General features: G+C 46.4%; 1 protein-coding gene across 4 annotated transcripts in view; it reads left to right on the top strand.

Annotated features, from left to right (window-relative positions):
• The window catches only part of CUEDC1 (CUE domain containing 1), a 169,553-nt gene that overhangs the window by 51,458 nt on the left and 102,729 nt on the right, over positions 1–15,366 (top strand). For all 4 annotated transcript variants that reach the window (XM_073666679.1, XM_073666676.1, XM_073666677.1 and 1 more), the window contains one exon: positions 14,369–14,856. In XM_073666679.1, the coding sequence (XP_073522780.1) occupies positions 14,575–14,856 (282 nt within the window). In that variant the 5' untranslated portion in view covers positions 14,369–14,574. The remainder of the gene's footprint in view (positions 1–14,368; positions 14,857–15,366) is intronic.

Here is a 15,366-nt window from a genome sequence, read left to right as displayed (position 1 = left end):
AAGACCGGGGGAAGTCTCCGAGTACAGTCCTGATCATTTCTTCCCTTTCCTCTGCGGGTCGAGGGTTTTCTTGATCTTCTTCTTCAGGGTTTTGCAGCTGCTCGGGACACTTCTTCAGGTGGTCTCTGGAGACAACGGCTGTGGTTTCTCCTCCATCCTTACTGATCACGCAAATCTTTGGGTTCTCATGGCTTGATGGCAGTACGGTGTACGGGTCCTTCTCCCACTGGTCGTCCAACTTGTGGAGCCGTCTTTTCCTCTTCAAGACCTGCTCTCCAGGTACCAGGGGAACAGCGGGAGCATACTGATTATAAGCCCTCTCTTGCCTTTCTCTAGCTTGAGACAGACTTCACTCCACGCTCTCCTGCACTTTCCGATACTGCTGCTGCCGTCCTGTATCCCAGTCTGCCTCTGGCGAGGTGTCCTCGGGCGTCAGGACTCCCATATCCAGGTCGATAGGCAGCTTACCAGGCCTCGCTCTCATTAGGTAAGCCGGGGTACAGTTGGTAGAACCTACAGGGATGTGGTTGTATAGGTCCACCAGATCAGGCAGCTTCTCAGGCCACAGACTGCGTTCTTCCAGGGGCAATGTTTTCAGGAGGTCTATCACCACCTGGTTCATCTTCTCGCAGAGTCCATTAGTCTGTGGGTGATAGAGCGTTGTTCTTATCTTCGTGCAGCCATACAGGTTGCAGAACTCCTGGAAGACTTCCGCTTCGAAGGCTGGCCCTTGGTCTGTCAGCACTTGGTCCGGGTACCCGTGTGGACGGCAGAAGTGCTGCTGGAAGGCTCTAGCTGCTGTTTGAGCCGTTAAGTCCTTGACCGGGACCACCACCAGGAACCGGGAGTAATGATCTACGATTGTGAGGGCGTAGACATACCCAGATCTGCTTGGAGCCAGTTTCACATGGTCCAGGGCTACCAGTTCCAGTGGCTGTCGGGTGATGATGGGCTGCAAGGGAGTCTTCTGGCTGGCACGGTCCTTCCTTCTTAGGTGGCACGGTCCACAGTCTCTGCACCACCTCTCGATGGCTCCTCTCATGCCTACCCAGTAGAACCGTTCACGCAACAAGAACTCCAGCTTCTTCCACCCGAAATGTCCTGCTCCGTTGTGGTACGCCTCCAGAATCATAGCCGCGTCTCGTCTGGGGACCACTACCTGCCAGGTCAACTCATGTGTTCGAGAGTTAACCATTCTCCGGCACAACTTCTCCCTGTAGAGGAACAGCCTACTTTTCTCCTTCCACAGTTGCTTAGTCTCTTCTGGGGCGTCTGGGTCCAGACTGGCATCGGCTTGGGTCAGCATTTCCTTCACCAGACGGACTGCAGGATCACTGTCTTGCGTCTCCGCCCAGTTGTAGTGGGGCAAGGGATTGAACGTCGCGGAGCGCCTGTCCTTCACACGGTGGGAATACAGGGTAATCCCATGACGTTGGAACGCAGGGAGCTCAACTTCTTCCAGATCTTCTGGATCTTCCCCTACGTCCGGTAAGTTCGGCATTCTAGACAGGGCATCCGCGTTGGCATTTGAGCGTCCTGCCCGGTATTTGATGGTGAATTCAAAGTTGGACAGGCGAGCCATCCATCTCTGTTCCAGAGCACCGAGCCTTGCAGTGTCCAGGTGTGTCAACGGGTTGTTATCCGTGTACACGATGAATTTGGAGGAGGCAAGGTAATGCTTGAAACGTTCGGTCACTGCCCACACTACTGCCAGGAACTCCAGCTTGAATGAGCTATAATTCTCAGGGTTCCTCTCGGTGGGTCGTAGCTTTCGGCTAGCGTAAGCGATTACTCGTTCTTTTCCTTGCTGGATCTGGGACAGCACGGCTCCTAGCCCGATGTTACTTGCGTCCGTGTGGAGGATAAAGGGCTGGCTGTAGTCTGGATATGCCAGGATTTCATCCCCCGTGAGGGCCATCTTCAGCTGGCAAAAGGACTCCTCTTCCAGCTTTTCCCACCTGAAGGGCGGCTTCTGGTTTTTGGCTTTTCGAGATTGACCTATCAGGAGGTCCTGCATAGGGGCTGCCATTTTGGTGAAACCGGGAATGAATCTTCGGTAGTAGCCTACCAACCCGAGGAACTGCCGCACTTCCTTTATGCTGGAGGGTCTTGGCCAGTCCTTAATCACGGTGATCTTATCAGGGTCAGGAGCCACTCCGTCAGCACTCACCACGTGTCCCAGGTATTGCACCTTTGGTTTCAGGAGGTGACACTTGGAGGGTTTCACCTTTAGGCCGTAGTTTGCCAGAGCTTCGAACACTTCTGCCAGGTGTTTCAGGTGGTCCTCGTAGGTCTTGGAATAGACGATGACATCGTCCAGGTATAACAGGACCGTCTCGAAGTTCCGGTGTCCCAGACAGCATTCCATCAACCGTTGGAAGGTTCCTGGTGCGTTGCAGAGCCCGAACGGCATACAGTTAAATTCGCTGAGACCCATCGGGGTGGTGAATGCGGTCTTCTCCCGGTCTGCCTCTGCTACAGGAACCTGCCAGTACCCGCTAGTGAGATCCAAAGTAGAGAAGAAGTTAGCAGATTTTAATGCAGCTAAGGACTCTTCTATCCTTGGTAACGGGTACGCATCTTTGTGTGTGATACGGTTGACCTTCCTGTAGTCTACACACATTCTCATAGTGTTGTCCTTCTTTTTCACTAAGACTAGTGGAGCTGCCCAGGGGCTACAGCTGTCCCTGATTACCCCAGCCTCCTTCATGTCTCTAAGCATCCCCTTGGCGTGTTGGTAGTGTGCAGGGGGTACGGGTCGGTATCTCTCCTTTATGGGAGGATGGTCTCCCGTGGGGATGTGGTGTTCTACCCCCTTTACTCGCCCGAAGTCTAACGGGTGTTTACTAAACACTCTCTCGTACTCTTGAACCACCCGATAGACTCCTTGTTTCTGGTGTGAGGGAGTGGAGTCAGTACCCAGATGTAGTTGCTGACACCAGTCCTCCACTGGTTTCTTAGAGCCGTTACCTTCCTCTGGTTGAGATGGAGGCAAGGGTTCCACGGCCTGTACAGAATTCTGGTTTATGGTGAACAATTTAGCTAGCGTGGCATACCGGGGCAGGTGTACTTCTCTCTCACCGATATTTATGATGCGAACGGGCACCCTCCCATGGCGTACATCGACCACCCCCCGTGCTGTCAAAATGGTGGGCCTACTGTCTGAGTAGACGGGTTCTACCATTGCTTGGTAGTCTCTACCTCTTAGACCAATAGCTGCCCGGCACCAAATCATCATCTCACTTTTTGGGGGCATGGCAATAGGGAACGGGTCACACATTCTCACGCTACCTATCTCACCACCAGATAGTTCCACCTGTTGCCGCTTCATCAGTGCCCGGATCTCTTTTTGGAGCACACGCTGCTGGCCGGAACTGGCGTTCTTGGCAACCTGCTGTAAAATGAGAATCACCTCTGCAAGACAATTTTCAATTACATTGGTTCCCAGGGTGATTCTAGGGTGACTCTCATGACGGTCTATGTCCACTATAATCAGTCCTTGTGCCGCCAGTTCGACTTTACCGATTTTAATGGTCACCTCCTTGAATCCCACCTGCGGCACGGGCTGACCATTGCTGGCGATGATACTCAGGTCGTCGTCTGGGTAGCGGGTTATGTCCGAATCATTCCAGTACTGCTTGAAGAGCACGTACGGGATGGTGGTGACCTGTGACCCAGTGTCTAGTAGGGCACTCATAGGAATGCCATCCAGTACCACAGGCAAGATTGAACGTCCCCCTACGTATTTATCACGCCAGTTTGATGGGCCTGATGGTCTTATGCCTGGGGGTTGGCCCTCTACCCCAGGTTGTGCCCGTTTAAATGACAGTACTTTGCCACATGTCCGGGTTGATTGCAGCGGCGGCAAATAGGTCGTCCGTCCTCGTTGTATCGATCGCTGGGTCTTCCTCTGGCCGGTGGGGTCCTCCTGGGTCGGCGCCACGGGATGTCCTCCGGTCCGGATGCCAGCTCGATCTTCCCTGCAGTAGAAACCTGTAAAGACTGCACAGTTCGGGTTAGCGCGGCAACGCTTTTAGTTAGCTCTTGGACCTGATGGTGCAGGTCTGTAGCCGGGTCACTGTTTGAAGCCTGCGCATCAACTCCCACAGGCCCTGCAGACAAGGGCGCCGTCTCCTGGTGATAAGTGATAGCAGGGCGCCTGTGGGTCACAGCGCCACCTGGTGCCGGTTCTCGGAGCACCCGGATGGCTCTGTCCTTGAACTGTGCAAAGTCCAGGTCAGGGTCCTGTAAGGCCATTGCCCGCAACTGGGTTCGGTGGGCATTGCACAGTAGACCCTCAATGAATTGTTCAGTCAACAGCTTATCTTCATTTCCCACGCTGTCAGGGTCTGCCTGCTTAATGGCTCTCAGGGCCTCTTGTAGGTTTAGAGCATAGTCTCTTATACTCTCATGTGCCTGTTGTTTGCACCCATAAAATGTTAGTTTTATTTCGGCTGAGGTGCGGGTGTCAAATGTGTCTTTCAGCCGGGTTAGTATGTCTCTGACAGTCCTCTTCCTCCCAGGTGGCCAGGACTTTACCTCCCTTTGGGCTGCCCCAATTAATTGGGCCACCAGGATGCTCACTTTTTGCGCCTCCGTGAGGGGATACACCTGGAAGAGGCTATCCAGCCTTTCTCTGAAGTCATTTAGGGTATGTGACTCCCCTGAGTACTGGGGTAGCCAGGCTGCCCCCGGGATATAGGGCATGGTGAAAGGCATGACCGCAGCAGCGGTGGCGCTGGCGGCGGCTGTGGCGGTGAAGCTCTCCTCCGTATCCGACATCCTCCTCCCCCCTAGTGGACCGTGGCCTACCTTGCGATGATCCTCTTCCGTAGGCCGCGGCTCCGCAGTGGATCGTCAGGGTTGAGAACCTTCCGTCGCGCTCCTGTGACGTCGGCGTCTGCTGGGCTCCTTCCAGGACCTTACGCAACGTCCGGACGTGAGGCGGGGCTTCAGTTCTCGCGGGCTTTCGGAGTCCACGCCCCTCTTCTTCCCGCGCGGCGCCCTCAGGATGGCGTCCAATGGCGGGAAAACTCCACGGATGGCGGGAAGAAGGCAGAAGATGGCGTCGGATGGCGGGAATCGGCTCCAGATGGCGGGAAACGACTCCGGACGGCAAGAAACTTCACCACAGGTAAGTATAAAAGTCTCTTTTTTCAGGCACGCAGTACCCGGTGGTTGCGGGCACGTAATCCTGCCGACTACGCCAAAGTTGACTCACCCCCTGGGCCAGTGCTGTAGTGCGGCGCGCGTGCGCGCGGGGGATACCCGGAGCCGGATCCGATGGGGGTAGTAGTCTTCGTGTGGCGGTGACCCGGTCCGCGCCCAGGGTGGTCAAACTAAGTGGCAGTTATTGGTATGATGGTATTAGTGTCCGACTACGCCACCCGTTGAATGCGGTTATGAAACCGCCGCTGCAAGGCAGACCGCTGAGGCCGGTGGTATAGGTGTGCAGCAATGTTGATATAACCCCCAACGGGAGAGGTATGGCCTCAGGGCAGCGGATGTGGGTGATGTTGGGAGTGATGGTGTGGATGTCCCAGCACTAACGGTGCGACAAGGAAGCACGGAGACGCGAGGGTACAGTTCAGGGCCTTTACTGATGGTACAAGGCAAATTCCCCCGGGAGTACTGGCTAGTAGTTGGGGCCTGGTTAGTCTGCGAGTAAGCCGGAGTTCCCCTGGCCAGGTGGAGTTGTAGGCCTTCCCGTTAGTCTGTACCCTTCCTGGCTACCCTGCTTTCGGCGGTTACAAGTAGCCCACGTCCCTGGGTATACCGTGTGGTGCTCACCCGTATGGCTGGTGACCTGGGGCCTCCTGTTAGCCTCCGCTCCGGGATGGCGGTGCTGGTCCCTTCGTTGTGACTGAGCCTCCGGGCTTTTATGGCCAGAGGACCTGGAATCCCCTGCCGGATGGATTCTGCTGCTGGGTATATCTTAGTCCCCACAGCCTCGGACTCCTGTGTCCGGTTTTAGTACCTTCTCCCAGGGCGAGCTCTGCACAGCTCCAGCCCCTGGCGCTTCTCCTTGGCTCCTACAGAGCTCCTGATGTCTATCTGTCCCTGTTTCTGCGTGTCCAGACCAGACTCCGTCTCTGTCTGGAACTCCTCTCTCTAACCCTGCCTCAGCCCCAGTTTATGTAGGGGAAGTTCTTCCCCTCCCAGGACTGGGCAGGAGGTGTGGCATGCTTAGGATTCCTGCCCAGGAGACCTCCCACCTGCTCACAGACGTAATACTGCTATTACTGTGGAAACCAGACCCCTGGGGTGCCACACATGAAATTTCTCTTTTTCTGGCCATTTTGAGAGTTTCATAGAACAAACATAATGCTCCAGATTCTCAACTAGCTCAAAGGAAGGTCAATTTTATAGCTTCTCAAATCAGCCAAACCGTTTTCAGCTGGACTAACATACTTGTGCAAGGGTTTTCTAGGGTTTTTTAAACATCCATTAGCCTTCTTATACAATTAGCAAACACAATGTACCATTAAAACACTGGAGTGGTGGTTGTTGAAAACGACCCTCTATACACCTATGTAGATATTGCAAAAAAAAAAAACTAGACGTTTGCAGCTACAATAGTCATTTACCACATTAACAATGTATAGAGTGTATTTCTGATTCATTTAATGTTAGCTTCATTGAAAAAAAATGGGCTTTTCTTTCAAAAATAATGACATTTCTAAATTACCCCAAACTTTTGAACGGTAGTGCATGTATTATATATACACAGTGGGTACGGAAAGTATTCAGACCCCTTTAAAATTTTCACTCTTTGTTTCATTGCAGCCATTTGGTAAATTCTAAAAAGTTATTTTTTTTCTCATTAATGTACACTCTGCACCCCATCTTGACTGAAAAAAAATAAATGTAGAAATTTTTGCAAATTTATTAAAAAAAGAAAAACTGAAATATCACATCGTCATAAGTATTCAGACCCTTTGCTCAGTATTGAGTAGAAGCACCTTGTTGAGCTAGTACAGCCATGAGTCTTCTTGGGAATGATGCAAGTTTTCCACACCTGGATTTGGGGATCCTCTGTCATTCTTCCTTGCAGATTCTCTCCAGTTCCGTCAGGTTGAATGGTGAACGTTGGTGGACAGCCATTTTCAGGTCTCTCCAGAGATGCTCAATTGGGTTTAGGTCAGGGCTCTGGCTGGGCCAGTCAAAAATGGTCACAGAGTTGTTCTGAAGCCACTCATTTGTTATTTTAGCTGTGTGCTTAGGGTCCTTGTCTTGTTGGAAGGTGAACCCTCGGCCAAGTCTGGGTCCAGAGCACTCTTGAAGAGGTTTTCATCCAGGATATCTCTGTACTTAGCTGCATTCATGTTTCCTTCAATTGCAACCAGTCGTCCTGTCCCTGCAGCTGAAAAACACACCCATAGCATGATGCTGCCACCACCATGTTTCACTGTTGGGATTGTATTGGGCAGGTGATGAGCAGTGCCTGGTTTTCTCCACACATATCGCTTAGCATTATCACCAAAAAGCTCTATCTTCGTCTCATCAGACCAGAGAATCTTATTTCCCATAGTCTGGGAGTCCTTCATGTGTTTTTGAGCAAACTCTATGTGGGCTTTCATATGTCTTGCACTGAGGAGAGGCTTCCGTTGGGCCAATCTGCCAGATAAAGGCCTGACTGGTGGAGGGCTGCTGTGATAGTTGACTTTGTGGAACTTTCTCCCATCTCCCTACTGCATCTCTGGAGCTCAGCCACTGTGATCTTGGTATTCTTCTTTACCTCTCTCACCAAGGCTCTTCTCCCACGATTGCTCAGTTTTGCTAGACGGCCAGGTCTAGGAAGACTTTTGATGGTCCCAAACTTCTTCCATTTAAGGATTATGGAGGCCACTGTACTCTTAGGAACCTTGAGTACTGCAGAAATTCTTTTGTAACCTTGGCCAGATCTGTGCCTTGCCACAATTCTGTCTCTGAGCTCCTTGGGCAGTTCCTTTTGAGCTCATGATTCTCATTTGGTCTGACATGCGCTGTGAGCTGTGAGGTCTTATATTGACAGGTGTGTGCCTTTCCAAATCAAGTCCTATCAGTTTAATTAAACACAGCTGGACTCCAATGAAGGAGTAGAACCTTCTCAAGGAGGATGACAAGGAAATGGACAGCATGTAACTTAAATATGAGTGTCCGAGCAAAGGATCTGAATACTTATGACCATGTTATATTTCAGTTTTTCTTTTTTAAGGCTATGTGCCCACGATGCAGAAATGCTCAGGATTTTTCCTGAGCGTTTCTGCATCTCCCTGGCAGAAAAAAACGCATGCGGATTGCACATGCGGATTGCACATGCGGATTGCACATGCGGATTGCACATGCGGATTGTACATGGGGATTGTACATGCGGATTGTACATGCGTTTTCCTGCCAGGGACATGCGGAAATGAAGCGTTATTCACATGCATTTCTGCATGCTGGTTGACCAACGCTTTCCAAGCGATTTTAGCATCACTTGGAAAGTGCTTGACAACTTGGTCACACTATATAAATCCATGCAAACAGCATAGATTTATATAGTGTGACCGAGAGAATGTCAAAAAAGAAATATATGCTTACCCTCCGATGGCCCGCGCTGTCTTGCTTCGCTCGGTCCCGGCTGCCGGCAGCGGTGGATTGAAGGACCTGCCGACGTCAGCGTCGCGTGATCCGTCACATGACTGACGTCAGCGCAGGTCCTTCATTCCATCGCGAAGTGCCGGGAAGCAAGGAGGAGCGCACCACGGGCCGCCAGAAGGTAAGTATATATTTATTTTTTATTTTATTCTTTTTTTTACAGCTTTTAGGGTACCTGGGTGTGGAGGAGGGTCTCCTGTCCTCTACACCCGGGTACCATCCGCACATTAGAACGCGCCAATTACGCAAGTACAGATGCTTTTTTTTCCACAATGATAATCCGCAGCGGACATTTCCGCAGTATGTGCACAGCACATGTGGATTATCATTGGGAACATGGCAGACATTCTACCATGCGGTTTTTAAGCGTTTCTGCAGCGTTTTTGCCTGTTTGCCATTTCTGTTTTTTTTTTTTAGTCAAGATGGGGTGCAGAGTGTACTTTAATGAGAAGAAAATTAACTTTTTAGAATTTACCAAATGGCTGCAATGAAACAAAGAGTGAAACATTTAAAGGGGTCTGAATACTTTCCATACCCACTGTATATATAATTTTTTTTGTCTAAACTACAGGAAATGTGTCATCTTAAACTTTAACCCTTTTAGAGAACGTTTCATCTTCTAGTTGCTTAAAGGGGTTTTACCTCGAACAGAAGTTCATTTTAAAAATTGGCTGTGTCTGACCGTGTACGGAATATACCACATCTCCTGGGCAGGGGAGGAAACAAAAGACTATACAGACATTACAGCAGAGGATCGCAGAGGATTAATTTTGGGAAGTAAAATATTGTTTAATGCTGATGTAATGTCTGTATTATCTTTTGCGTCCCCCCCCTGCCCAGGAGATGTGGTATGTTCCGTACACGGTCAGATACAGCCAATTTTTAAAATGAACTTTTGTTCGTGAGAAAATCCCTTTAACTGTTCACAATAATAGTAATTTTAACCAGGGGTGCCCAAACTTTTACATGCCACTGTATAGTGATACACGTAAAAACCTAAGATCAATTACATGGGGAAGATCATAATTATGTTATAGTACGAAACGTACCCTGGTAATACCACCATATATAAGTACAGTGGATAAAAAAGTCCACACACTCTATTGTTAAAATGCCAGGCTTTGGCCATACAATTCAATTGAAAAATAAACAAATCTTTTTAGGTTTAAAAAGAAAATTAAAGACCTAAAATAATGTTGTTGCATAAATATGCACAACTAATACTGTATTGAAATATCATTTGAATTTCTGACGGCATTCAGGCTTTTTGGGTAGGAGTCTATCAGCATAGCACATCTAGAATTTGCAATCTTTGCCCACTATTCCTTTCTACAGAGCTCGAAATCTGTGAGATTGGTAGGGCAGCTCCTGTATTCAGCTCTCTTCAGGTCAACCCACAGATTTTTAATTGGATTTAGGACTGTATTCTGGCTGGGCCATTTCAAAATTCTGATCATCTTGTTGTTGCAAAGACATTCTTTTGTTGATTTGGAGGTTTGCTTAGGGTCGTTTTCATGCTATAAGGTGAAATTCCTCATGATCTTCAGGTTTTCAGCAGAGGCCTTATGATTTTGATGCAAAATTGATTTATATTTTGAGTTGTTCGGAATTCCCTCCACCTTGACTAAAGCCCCAGTTTTAACTGCTGAGAAACAGCTCAAAATCATGATGCTGCCTCCACCATGCTTCACTGTAGGTATAGTGTTTTTTTTCGTATTAAAACGGTGTTTCTGCTGGTATGCTTTCAAATGGCGCAGATGCTTTATTGCGGTTCACCTTTTATACTTTTTATATCTACTTTTACTTTTTCCAACTAAAACAAGTAGTCATTATTATTTATGTGGATTGTGGAAAATTCCAAAATTGTTGGAAAAATCACTGTTGCTGTATGGTCAACCATTATTTCCAAAATTGATCAAACCCATGTCGACTTCTGTACAGTCACAGCGTGTAACCCTTGGTTCATTCATGTTCCCATACCGAGAGTCATTGTTCTTGTTATTTGTTGTGTTAGTGTCCACTTTTCTTTCCATCCACTCCTCTACCCGGTCTCTCTGTCCGCTAAGTGACAAGACAGTCCTTTGCTTCCTTAGGCTTTCTGGTGACTTCATGAAAGAATGCTGCTGTGTATCGTGGGCAAGCCATCTTAAAAAAAGAGAAGCAGTCTTATTTTTTTAACAGTTAACGGACACCTCATATGCATCAGAGAAATATCTTGTGTTACACGCTGCTTTAGACCATTAATCTATTTTATGAATGTATGCCTGCTATTTTCTACTGAAATGTGCCATTGTGTTTATTGCGCCAGTTGCTCTTTGTTGCCCGGCAACCTGAGCTCAAGATGACTGAGAAAGCATGCTGAAAGCCTGCCTGCATCTGTTTGCTCTTGTGTTCTCTTTGTAACACTACGGTTAGTTGGCCGCCTTTGTGAGGCTTTTTGTTTTAGAGCTGCAGCAACCAGAAAGTGAATTATGGGTGTATTTCGTAGATTTTAACACTTGCACACATATACAGTCATTACATGAACTAAGCGCACCATCTTTGAAGTCTGTAGGCGCATTTAATGGAAAGATAAATCTGACATGCCTTTTGGAGCTATTTGTTAATTAGATATTGTTAATCACATTGATATATTATTAGTAGCAGTAAATAAAGATTAGTGTTTGTGGTAAGTATCCTCTAATGGGAATCCATCAGCAGGTTTTGATATGTAATCTGAGAGCAGCATGATGTAGGGGCAGAGACTTTGATTCCAGTGATGTCACTTACTGGGCTGTGTGTCGTTTCAATAAAATTAGTGTTTTATCAGCAGGAGATTATCACTAGAGGACTAGTTGTTTTACGATGTGTAGTAAGCCTGCCCCCACCACTGATTTAGCAGCTTTCTGCCAATGTACAGTGTATGCAGAAAGCTACTAATCAGTTGTGTGGACAGGGTTATATAAAGCTCAGCATCTGCAGCAGAGAAGCCAGTGATGTTATTAAAACTGCACAAAGCAGCCTAGAAAGGGACACATTGTGGAAATCAGGGTCTCTAAACCCTACATCATGCTGTTCTCGGATAACATAGCAAAAATCTAGTGACAGATTACCTTTAAGAGAACCTGTCAGCAGGACTTTGCTAAGTAAACTACTGGCAGTGTCATGTTGGGGCTGTTGCACTGATTAAAATGATACCTGTGGTGAAGAAATACATCTTGTGGTTCTTGTGTAATCAGTGTTTGCAGTTTTGAATGAATAAGATTCCCGTGCTTCGGGGAGGGACTGTAGGCAGGGTCTTATCCTAGTTCTCTAGGCCAGAAAAACCAAGATAAGACCTGCCCACAGGCCTGCCCCGAAGCACAAACATGTTCCTCATCATAGAGACAGATAGCCAGCCAGAGACAGAGAGACAGATAGAAACAGATAGCCAGAGAGACAGCCAGAGACTGATAAGAGACTTCCAGAGCCGAGACAGCCAGAAAGACAGCCAAAGACAGAGAGACAGACAGCCAGAGAGAGAGAGACAGATAGATCAGACAGCCAGAGACAGATAGACAGCCAGAGAGATGGATAGAAAGAAACAGCCAGAGACCGAGAGACAGACAACCAGAGAAACAGCCAGAGACCGAGAGAGAGACTGTCTCTGGCTGTCTATCTGTCTCTGTGTCTGGCTGTCTCTATGATGAGGAATATGTTTGTGCTTTGGGGCGGGCCTGTGGCCAGGTTTTTTCTTGCTGATAAGGCCTAGAGCAGTGTTCCCCAACTCCAGTCCTCAAGGCCCACCAACAGGTCATGTTTTCAGGATTTCCTTAGTATTGCACAGGTGATGGAATTATTGCCTGTGCAGGTGATGGAATTATCACCTGTGCAATACTAAGGAAATCCTGAAAACATGATCTGTTGGTGGGCCTTGAGGACTGGAGTTGGGGAACCCTGGCCTAGAGCACCAAGGAAAGACCCTGCCTACAGTCCCTCTCTGAAACACAAGACTGACTTCTTCACCTCGGGTATCATTTTAATCAGTGCAGCAGCCCCAACATGACGATGCCTGTAGTTTACTTAGCAAAATCCTGCTGAAAGGTTCCCTTTAACATTATGTATACAATAAGGTGCCTGATCTTCATAACTATCTATATGTACGTATATTCTACCAAAAAAAGAGTTTTGTACATATATTCTACCAAAATTGTAACACTGAATTCAATATAAAATTTAATTTATTGCAATAGAAAATCAACATATAGCAAAGAATCGTGTAACAATAGTAAAATGAGACGAGGTTATTTTGGACATCCATAAAAACAACCCAAGTTGTGTATAGACCAATGTATGAAGTTTAGGGTAAATTTTCATATATACAGATGACCTATAATAATTGTTAGAATTAGTCCAAGGAGCAGGTATTTTTGTAAGTGAAAAGATGAATTTGGCACTTTGGAGCACCAAATTCGTCTTTTTACTTATTCTGGAGTGGAATCCTATTTACTCACCCATAATAGGAGTGCCACACAGCCTTCATTTCTGGTATATTTGAACCCCAAAGATGTAATGGTGGGTTAAATAACATCAAACCATACTGGTACCATATAATCACCCCCATATCCTACCTCACAAATGAACGAAGTAAAGCTATGAAAGACTATATAAAGTGCTTACCCATAGTGGCTGTATGCTGCACAGGACCGGGTGGAAGACCCCTGACGCGCGTTTCACGTTAACTTTTTCAAAAGGGGTTCCAATACACGTGAGTGTATGTATAAATAAGTAAATATAATATTTGAATGTGGCTGTTGACTTTTTGGAACTTGCAGATTTAAACGATCAATTTCTATTTATAGCAGTCAGACTTATTTTTGCGTTCTAAAAAGAAATTCAGGGTTTTACTTGCCAAAGGCTTTGACAATCTATGCCAGCACTTATCAGACACAGCATGGTTATGTGGAACACACTGCTGGAAGTAGGCAGGCAATTATTTATGTTTAACTGATCCCATCTGTTGTCTGAGTCTGCGAGAAAACTTGGTGGGAATATATGATGTAAGGAAGGACTAGGGATGCTCTAAGAATGAATGCAAAGAAGAATAGTAAGATTATAATGAGTTTGTATGGTAGAATACAGCAAACACAATTAACAAAAATAATTAATTTTGTAAAGTAAGTTTATTATTTTCTTTTGTTTGTGATACCTATTAATACTATTATCATGAACATGTGCATGTTGGATTTATGCATATCTATAGCCACAGTTGTTTAGGTTGGGGCTGTACCTCCTGTGTATAAGAACTAGTACCTAATTATGGATGCATAAAGTGCAACATTTTGTCACCAGTGAAGATAAAAAATTGTTTTATGGTTTTTTTTTTTTTTTGCCTTATGTAATTCTACCTGAAGCCACTCTGGTTGTACATTGTAGGCTGACGCATCTAAATAAGTGGATCCAAATTTTCTTCCTCGAGGATCTGTAGAGTAGCATAATCCTCATTCACATGGAGTAATAGCTGGTGGGGATGAGAGCCATTTACACTTGGTGGCAGCCCACATTCAAATACATGGCGTTGTTTCATGGATCTCAGTTTGTGCATTTTTAATCGGCAGTTTTACAGATTCCTTCACTATTATGTGGAAACATAATTTAGTTTAGTTTTAAGTACAACAGAGAGGCATATGTGCAGCTCTGTTAATTGAAATCTTATGGAAAGTCCACATGTATAATAACTTATCTTGTATGATATTCTATTTTAATCATAGATATTTTGTATCCACAGACACCAGTTTTAGGACTTCCTGTAAGCGCATACAACTGTGCAAGGGCCAAGAAGGGTTGCTTATGATTTGGAGGTACCCATGTCCTTCTAATGGCCAAGAGGCTAATATAACCTCTTGACAGGAAACCATGTGCCAAGCTCACAATTTGTCTTCCGTGGTTGAGCGTCTCTAAGTTATAAACATTTTTCAAAAAAAGTTCTCAAAAATGACAAGTCTGTTCCGTAGAAGCAACAGCAATGGGAGCGCAAGAGGAAGCTCTTCTACTCAGGAACTTAACAACAGCCGACCTGTGCGCAGATTGGAATTTAACCAGGCTATGGAGGATTTTAAGACAATGTTTCCTAACATGGAATATGACATCATTGAGTGTGTATTGAGGGCTAACAATGGAGCAGTGGACGCCACTATTGACCAACTACTACAGATGAATTTGGATGATGGTGGATTTGATGACAGTTCCGACTCTGATGACAGCATTCCTCCAGAGGTTATCTTCTATTTTCACTTTTCTTTTAGAACTTTTATTGTAGGTTCCACCTTTTTATGTGTGGCTTTTAGTATGCTGTTACATAAAAGGGCAGATTCACATAAATGTAAAATGTTAAAGGAGTTATCCGGGGGCTTTGTTCATATAACATATGCACGAGCTAGAGATGATTATGAAGGGGGTTGTCCACTACTTTGTGTTGTGCCGCTCTATATGTTTACATACTCAGATGTTAATCCCCCCACCGATCTCATTTTGATCTCTTTATCTGTCCCATTTATAGGCTGCTTTATTGGTTTAGACCAATGATTCTAAAAATGTTTTTCTTAGCTTTGTCAGCTTTTAACCAGTACCCAAGTAGTAATGCCAAGTTATGAAACTAGATCGTAGGTCCTGTGACCCTGCCTAATTTGCTTTTCTTGTGGACCATGCCGTGTTAGAGAGCAATTTCAGGTTATTAACTGTATCATAAGTTGGAAAATGCCCTCAAATTCCTCAAAATATTTTACG

Source organism: Phyllobates terribilis, unplaced genomic scaffold, assembly GCF_046119375.1.
Source record: "Phyllobates terribilis strain yellow unplaced genomic scaffold, ASM4611937v1 Scaffold_2__4_contigs__length_985480577, whole genome shotgun sequence".
In the NCBI taxonomy this organism is placed as follows: Eukaryota; Metazoa; Chordata; class Amphibia; order Anura; family Dendrobatidae; genus Phyllobates; species Phyllobates terribilis.
This window is presented reverse-complemented; position numbering and strand designations above follow the sequence as displayed.